The sequence below is a fragment of the Tupaia chinensis genome, unplaced genomic scaffold (genome assembly GCF_000334495.1).
Source record: "Tupaia chinensis unplaced genomic scaffold, TupChi_1.0 Scaffold139833_1, whole genome shotgun sequence".
NCBI lineage: Eukaryota > Metazoa > Chordata > Mammalia > Scandentia > Tupaiidae > Tupaia > Tupaia belangeri.
Window position 1 is genome coordinate 2,033,183 of NW_006199712.1, and position 9,184 is coordinate 2,042,366.

General features: G+C 40.2%; 1 protein-coding gene across 3 annotated transcripts in view; it reads left to right on the forward strand.

Annotated features, from left to right (window-relative positions):
- The window catches only part of SLC9A9 (solute carrier family 9 member A9), a 720,836-nt gene that overhangs the window by 60,795 nt on the left and 650,857 nt on the right, over positions 1-9,184 (forward strand). For all 3 annotated transcript variants that reach the window (XM_027765886.1, XM_014593185.2, XM_006162296.3), the window contains exon 2: positions 1,297-1,499. In XM_027765886.1, coding sequence (XP_027621687.1) covers positions 1,305-1,499 — 195 coding nt within the window. In that variant the 5' untranslated portion in view covers positions 1,297-1,304. The remainder of the gene's footprint in view (positions 1-1,296; positions 1,500-9,184) is intronic.

Below are 9,184 nucleotides of genomic sequence, written 5' to 3' on the forward strand. Positions count from 1 at the left end.
ACCTGACATGAGTTTCAAGCTGTGGGATCCAGGACTCAAACTGCAGTCAGCCATGTGGGAGTCCAGCACCTTAACCATTATACCATCTGCTGGCCCCATTAATTTAAATCTATAAGTGTCTGAAGCAAAATTAGGACAACAATTGTTTTCTGAGGAAACAAAAGGCTATTAGATGACTGGATTCATAACAGAGAGGTAAAAGCTTCGAAATTTTATGTTTAAAAGAGTGAGCTGTGATTTATTCCAAAATACATAAATCAGTACTAATTTTAAATTGAAGAATGTTTAGGTTTCTAAAGTTTCTTTCCTGTTTGTTAAGGTCCATATTAAGAGTTTACAGTGATCAGATTCCCCTAATTTTTTTTTTTGACAGATTTTTGTTATAGGGCACGTGCACTTGCCAGAAAAACAGAGAGAGACAGAGGGATGGAAAACCAGAAATCACCCTCCAGGGTGGGTGGCTGTGCCACAATCCCTTCTCCTCCATTCTCCTCTCTGGATCTTGGGCACACACACACACACACACACACAGTATGAGTTTAAGCCACTAGGTCTGGGACTCGAACCGCAGTTGACTACATGAGAGTCCAGCAACATAGCCATTACACCAATTGCTGGTCCCATATTCCCCTAACTTTTACTCATAGCAGAGTTTATAAATTTAAAAGTCAAGAACTGTCACTTAGGTTCAATTCTTTACCAAAGTAAATGTTGCCATTTGGATGCATTTGGCTACAGGTAAACAGAAACTTGATTCCTAACAAGAAGTCTAGGATTGGGGTAGCTCTAGGGTTGACCAGTTGACCTAGTGGTTCTGCGATGACATTTAGGACTTGGATTCCATCTGTATTTAGGTTGTACTATCTTCAGTATATTAACTATGTCCTTTGAATAAATCCTCTCATGGTCACAGGATACCTGCCAGAAAAAATATGAAGAAAAAGCTCCAGCCACAGTGGTCTACACTGCTGGGACCACAGGGTTGCCTAGGTTCAATTCTTGATCTCAGGTACAAGCCAGATATGGTGGCATGTAAATAGAAGTGGTGAATATCTCTTCTTTCCAAAATTTGTGGGTCCATTAGGGAAAAAGTAAAGGTAATGTATGCTGAGTATGCAAGCAATAGTGCCCACTGCAAGTATTTTAACAACATATTCAATTTATCTACACAAGAGTGAATGATTTTCTAAATCAGGCAGTGACCAAACCCTTCCTGAAATCATGTATTTGAACACATGCAATAGTGAGCATTTTAGATTGCTTTCCTCCAGCACAATTATTTATTATTTATTTTAGGTCTCATAATGGGATTGATTTTACGATATGCTACAGCACCAACTGATATTGAAAGTGGAACTGTCTATGACTGTGGGAACCTGGCTTTCAGCCCGTCTACTCTACTGGTTAATATCACTAACCAGGTTTATGAATATAAATACAAGAGAGAAGTAAGCCAGCACAATATCAATCCTCACCAAGGCAATGCCATACTTGAAAAGGTAAGGATTCTCTCTGGTCATAGACTTTTATTTTTCTAGTCTAAAAAATTGCATCACATATGAGCCTTTATAAGTAATACATTCACCCAAATATATGTTTTTTTTCCTTAACATCAGATTCAATAGGCCATTGAGTTGCCTAAGAAATGAATACCTTCAGTTATAGTAGAATTATACACCCAGTTGTTTGGGTTTTAATTTTCCCTGAAGTAGGAAAATTAAAACTTTCATATATCAATAGTTGTTTTGCAAGTCACAGTTAGATCAGGAGATAAAAATTCAGCAACTTTGCTCTTCCTGAAACTTGAACTATGTTTTCACACACATGTTTTCAGTTCCATTGTACATAGTTCCAGCTGGTTACTCAGTTCAGCTCACTCTTAAGCCAAAAATGGAAAAGAATGAAAAAATTTTCACTTACCAACCTTGATCTAGGAAGACTGGGTTCTAATACAAAATACTGACTGCTTGGCTGTTTATAAGTACACTGACAGACAGTCAATCTCAAGAGACTCTGACTCTATTAGTTTAGTTATGGAATCTTAGGTAGAAAAGTAATTACAAACTGACATTAAGATTGTTTCATTATTGCAAATCTGTGAACTACTTCAGTTACTGGAAGAAAAACTGCCTTCTACTCTCAGGACTTTGAGTCAGAAATCAAAAGAGATGAACTTTCATGGTGTCCTGAATCAGTCTTTGGAGTAAGTGAATTCAAGTTCATTGGTACAAATATGTTGTAAGAAACCAGATCTTACATAACTTATTTCATATCCTTTTGGGTCAAAGTTGAGAAAGTCCTAAAAACATGGAAATACCTTTTCTAACTTTTATCCCAGATGGACTTAGTGTTTTGGTGTTGTTAAAATATACAGTTTTCACCATTTTAAGAGATTTCCAGTGGCACTTGGTCTGCCATTGTTTTTTCATTCAAGATGAGTAATTTTTTTCCGTATTATCTTCCATTAGCATATTTCTAGATTAACGTCCTCACAGCAGTTGGTGAGGGCTCAGGTAAGTCAAACTAATTATAATATCTGCCTAAATCAGACTTAGTTTTAACGATGAATTGGTGCATACCAAAAGGAAATTAAATAATGTATTAGATCATCAGGAAAGTCATGACACATATTTATGCAAAAACATGTCATGACTTTTCCCGATGACCCAGTATTTCTGAAATAAATAGGAGCAACTTCCAGATCTTCTGCTGGTTTGAATGATCTCTTCCACGTGGGTTTTGAATATGTCTATCTATGTATGTATTTATGTGTTTCACATGGTAATAGAAAATGATCTATTTGGAAATAATTTTTTAAAAGGACCTTGTTAGCACCACAGGATTTTAATTCAAGGACATTCTTCAGTTTTACCTTTGGTTAGTACCTTAGCATAAATTATTCCTGTCCTCATGTTCCTATCCACTTTCAGCTGCATTTCTACACAGCGCTATTCTCCAAACAGCTGATTCCCCCAAAGGTGATGATAATTGTCTCTGTTGCTATAGCAATCTCGTTCTCTAACAGGATTGCCAATAAACTCTGATCAGAAATTTTGTTATTGTATTGTTGTGGATGTATTGATGTCTTTATCAGCAGCCCAAGTCAAATGTTTGCATTTGAAAAATTACAGAAAGAGGGACTAGCATTTAGCATAATGGCTATGTCGCTGAAGTCCCATGTAGTCACCTGTGGTTTGAGCCCCAGACCTGGTGGCTTAAACTCATGCCGGGCACGTGTGCGTGCGTGCCTAAGATCCCTAGAGGAGAATGGAGGAGAAGGGATTGTGGCATGACCATCCCCCCTGGGGGGGGTGATTTCTCGCTTTCTGTCTCTCTGTCTCTCTTTCTGGTAAGCGCACGTGCCCTATAGCAAAAACCTCTCAAAAAAAAAAAAATTGCAGAAAGAGATGGAGAAAATGTCTAAGTTGCTGGGCCCTCCAGGCTTTTTCAGTAGGTGAATTATGATTTCTATACATAAAGTGTTTACTTGATCTTGAAGGGCTCAATTATTTTCAAGATAAACCTCTAAATCATGTGACCCACCGAGTCACAATCAACATTTGTTGCTTCAAGCATGCATGGTTGACAATAGGTGACTCGGCACCCGGAGTAGTCCCTCCCCTCATGGCTGATGGAGAGGGAGGTACCTGCAAGTGTGTTTCCTGTTCTAGATGACTTTACGAGAAGAGGATCTTATTTATAAATGGCTAGAATGTGTCTTTATGCATAATTGTTGCTTACGTGCTGTTCTGGGGAGTCCCAAATCTGAGTGGGCTTGCCCATAATGTTTATCCATTCTGAAGAACACATGTGAGGCAGGACCAGCAGTTGGCGTAATGACTATGTCGCTGGACTCTCATGTAGTTTGACCATGGTTTGAGTCCCAGTGGCTTAAACTCACACCGGGTGCATGTGTGTGCATTCCCTAGATCCTGAGAGGAGAATGGAGGAGGAGGGATTGTGCCATGCCCCCTGGGGGCGATTTCTCACTTTCTGTCTCTGTCTTTCTGGTAAGCACCCTATACCAAAATCCTCTCCAACAAGACAAAACAGAAAAGAACACACCTGAGGCCTAGCGAAAGACATGAGTTTACTTACATTTAGGGGAATAAAATTCTGCTTACAGCTGGGCAGAGAATGGTCCATGCTGCTGTGAGCATGTTGGGTTTTATACCATAAGAACAGAGCATTCATAAATCAATTGAAGATCAATGCAGACTTCCTATCACTAAGACAGGAGTCTGGCTAGTATACACATTATTTGGAGGCTACAGTAAAGGTTAGCTTATCAACAAACAAAATCAGCACAGTATGTTTAAGATTTAGTCCCCCTAATCTAGTGATGTTAATGTGAAATGGCTCTGGTCATAGCTCAATTCTTTGAGGTGAAGGCCATGGTCACAAGATGGTTAGGAGGCCCCACTGGACCAGCAGCTGGGTTTCAGGGAGCTAAGGGAAGAAGAGGGGAAGGAGAACTCAGTGTATGGAGCCCACTTCATGTGCCGATGTTGGGGAACCCTAGCTGGTCTGAAAAACATGAACAATCCGTCTTCCTTACCAATAATTCTCTATTGCTTGCAACTGTGTGTGTCAATTAATATATATATAAGATGCAAAAAGATTCCAAAGAAATAATCAGTTCATTGGAAAGTTTATAAGGAGGTCCCATGAAGTGATGATAAGAGAAATTCAGGCTCAGACAGATCTACCCTTCCCACTTATTAAGTTACTTAAACTTCCTAATTCTCAATGTTCTTAATTGTAAAGTAGGGACCTTAAAACATATTTTGTAAGAGTCTTTTGATGTTTAAATGAGATTTTCTACATAAAATGCCTTGTGAATGAGGGCTTTTAGATTGCCCTACTGTCACTGCCATTACTACTGTTGAACTGTCATTGCCACTGCCCATCAATACCACTGTCACTTCCACCACCTCTAAAGGTATTGCTGCTATCATTATTGCTAGATAACGTGATGATGCTTGATAGATGCCAGGGACGAGTGAAATGTGCTTTTGTTTTAACTAGTTTACTTAATATCCATTTGGGGAGATAAGACTAAAGTATATACATGCTTGTATAGAATTCACTTCTAAATTGTTTCATGGATTAGGAGTACTATAAAATTTAACAGATTAGTTGTCATAAATACCCAGGCTTGGAAGTGAGGCTTCCTGAAGGAAGGGACACTTGAAAAAGACTTCTAAGGGTAGATTAAGGTTTGGATAAGAGCAGGAGCTGAGCTCAGAACGGTCATTACGGCAGGATGGATGGGAGGGGATGACTGCAGTGTGTGAGTGCCCAGTAAAAAGGGAACAGGGTTTCATGGAGGGCCTGACACTTAGGATCCACCAGACCTGCGTGATTTACAGAAACAGTGGGAAGAGAAAGTTCAAAGTTCAAGGATTTTAGCCTCACTGAAAGAATAGGGCTGTTCCGAAGAAAAGAAACTTTGAGGAAATGAATTGATTAAAATGACCCTGGGGGGACCAGCAGTTGGCATAATGGCTATGTTGCTGGACTCCTATGTAGTCAACCATGGTTCGAGTCCTGGACCTGGTAGCTTAAACTCATGCTGGGCACATGTATATGTGTGCCCAAGATCCCAAGAGGAGAATGGAGGAGAAGGGGTTGTGGTGTGGCCATCCCCCTGGGGAGGTGATTTCTCACTTTCGGTCTCTCTGTCTCTCTCTGTCTTTCTGATGAACGAGCACACACACCCTATAGCCAAAACCTCTCCCCCCCACCACCAAAAAAAAAAAAATGACCCTGGGTCTGCCCATAGAGATCACCTAATTTAGAGCACAAAAGAGACTTGATCTTAGTAAGTTGAACCTCATCATTTGTGTAGATGAACAAGACAATAACCAAGCACCAAAGCTGATTTAAGTTGGTGGGACTTAGACTCTCTATACTTTAGAATCAGTTGGAAGTTTCAAAAATCCTAATGCCTGTGTCTTACCCCTAGAGTTTGTCATTTAACTAGTTGAGAGAGTAGCCTGAACGTTGGGGTTTTCTGGTCACCGAGGTGATTCTAATGGGAAGAAAAGTCAGGGAACCACTGATTTAAGTCCTACATTGAGTTCAGGTGGAAATGGTGAGGGCAGAGATGCCATTTCTAGGTTCCATCCCTCCCTCAGCTGCAGATTGCCAGCTTTTTTTATTCTGTCCTTTCAAAACACTAAGGACTTTCTTGCTTCTGGGTCTCTGTACATATCGTTCTTTTCTGCCTTAAATGATCTTACTCTTGTCCTTCAGGAATCAGCCTCCTTCCCATCTCTAGCAGTTTTGAATTGAAATGCCACCTCTTCAGAGAAGCAGTTCATGCCTAATGGCTACTTCATTAAGAGTTGGTGAATAAACTGGGACCAGCAGATGGCATAATGCTTACATTGCTGGACTCCCACATAGTCGACTGCAGTTCGAGTCCTGGACTCAGCAACTTAAAACTCATGCCAGGTGTGTGTGCATGCATTCCCCAAATCCTGAGAGCAGAATGGAGGAGAAGGGATTGCAGTGTAGCCGTCTCCCCTGGGGAGTGATTTCTCACTTTCTGTCTCTCTGTCACTCTCTGTCTTTCCAGCAAGTGTATGTGCCCTGTAGCATAAATTTCTCTCTTAAAAATGTTGGTGAATAAATGAATAAATAATTGAATCTGAGAACTTGGGAAAGCATAGCTGGAGAAATATATAATATTTAAAAATGATCATCTTGGAGTTGGAGAGTTGCAGTGTCCTAATGGTTATAGACACCTAGGTTATTCTCTAATCTTAGTTGTGCATCTACATATAGTTAATATCCAGAGAAGTTACGTCATGTGGTCAGGAGCCTTCTACTAGCCGGAGCAGAGACACAACTAAGATTTGTAGCATTTGTCCCTGATTCACAAGTGGTTCAATAAGCACCCAGTACAAATGTACAGGTTCTCAGAGAGGCCCATGGACAGAGAAAGTCATTGCTGGACTCCCACATAGTCGACTGCAGTTCGAGTCCTGGACTCAGCAACTTAAAACTCATGCCAGGTGTGTGTGCATGCATTCCCCAAATCCTGAGAGCAGAATGGAGGAGAAGGGATTGCAGTGTAGCCGTCTCCCCTGGGGAGTGATTTCTCACTTTCTGTCTCTCTGTCACTCTCTGTCTTTCCAGCAAGTGTATGTGCCCTGTAGCATAAATTTCTCTCTTAAAAATGTTGGTGAATAAATGAATAAATAATTGAATCTGAGAACTTGGGAAAGCATAGCTGGAGAAATATATAATATTTAAAAATGATCATCTTGGAGTTGGAGAGTTGCAGTGTCCTAATGGTTATAGACACCTAGGTTATTCTCTAATCTTAGTTGTGCATCTACATATAGTTAATATCCAGAGAAGTTACGTCATGTGGTCAGGAGCCTTCTACTAGCCGGAGCAGAGACACAACTAAGATTTGTAGCATTTGTCCCTGATTCACAAGTGGTTCAATAAGCACCCAGTACAAATGTACAGGTTCTCAGAGAGGCCCATGGACAGAGAAAGTCAGAGTGCTTGAAGCTGGGTGAGTCTGAGGCACAGGGAATTTCTCAGGCAGGAGGAGATGGCCAGATCTGAAAGAGTGGAGGATGGTCAGAAGTCAGAGCAATATCCAGCGCAGTGGAGTCCTGAGTAACTGGTAGAGCCCCACTGGGCTATCCTGCCTCCATAGTACATATTACAAAATATTTGGCCTTTGTTTCTAAAAGTTAAATGATCTGAAAATGAGTTTGGTTCTAGTTAGAAGAATGTAATTTAGAGGTTTGGGTGGAATTCCTGACATCAGGATTTGTAGAGTCTGGAACGAATTCCTGTGCTCAATAATATGCTCTTGGAAGAATTTGTAAAAGCATTTGTATTTCTGGGATAGATGGACATCGATGTGCTTGGCAACAGAACCAGGCTGGATGGCTCCACGACTTTCTTCCAATAGGAAGGTATAAAACTGGAAAATACGAGTGCTGTTGGCATTTATATAAGCAGCAATGTTCTGTGCTTTTAAACCATGCGTAAACATATAAAAATTTCAGAAAATACCACATGCCAAGCTTGTTTTGTTCATGCTCAATACAGATAAAAATGTTGAAAAGAAGATATTTTTATTTAAAGGTGGATGAAAACAATATCCTTCTTTACCTTCTGAGCAGATGACTAGCTCAGGACAATCTTCCGAGAGGATAAAACTAGGCTATATTGCTCTCTATCTATCTGGTCAATGTTTTCTATACCATTTGTCAAATTGTTCTGTGAATTCAAACTAGACTTATCCCTTTAGAGCCTATATTCTATGACCCAAATGGTTTTTGCAAACATTAATTTTTATGTAGTATTTAGGTATCAAAATGTCTACTAAGCATTTCTGAATTTCATGCCAATAGAAAGTTCAAAACTTGATTTTGAACAGCATGTCACAAAATCATTTTATCTATCTCTCATGCTTGTATTCATTTATTTGTTCAACACAAATGAACTGAGTCACATCAGTTTTGATTCTGAAGTAAGAATGATCTAAAGAAGTTTACTAATAAACCAGAGAAAAATATAACATATTAATAAATAAATAACACTAAAAGGCAGGTATTGAAGGAATAGACTGAGAGCCACAGGTACTCAAAAGGGGGAAATATTCTCTCATGTTCGGGGGCATAGAAAAGATTTCAGAAAAGGATGGTTGGAGGGCTGGCAGGTGGTGTGGTGGTTAAGGTGCTGGACTCACACATGGCTGACCACAGTTCAAGTCCTGAACTTGGAGGCTTGCTTTCTTACTTTCCCTTTCTCTCTCTCTCTCAGTCTTTCTCTGGTCAAACTTCAAAAACATATGTAATAGTAGTAAATAAAATTTTATTTATAAATATTTTAAAAATGGATAATTAGTTGACTCTAACAGTAGAGGGGTATGAGGGTGGGAGGTATTCTGGGCAGATGGAAAAGTATAGTATGGAGATGAGCAAAGGGGTAAAGGATAGCCCAGGGAAGACCCAGCTGTGATTGGTGCAGCAGTAGCATACTTCTCTGCAGTGCTGGAAGCCAAGAGGAAGACCAGGGCTCCATTCACGAGTCCATCTGTACACACTGGGTGTGAGTGTGCCTGTGATCTTTGATGCCTAGGAGGACTGGGGGGGGGGAGGATTGGAGCATGAAACGTTGTCAAGGGTGCTTGTCTTTCTCTCTTTCC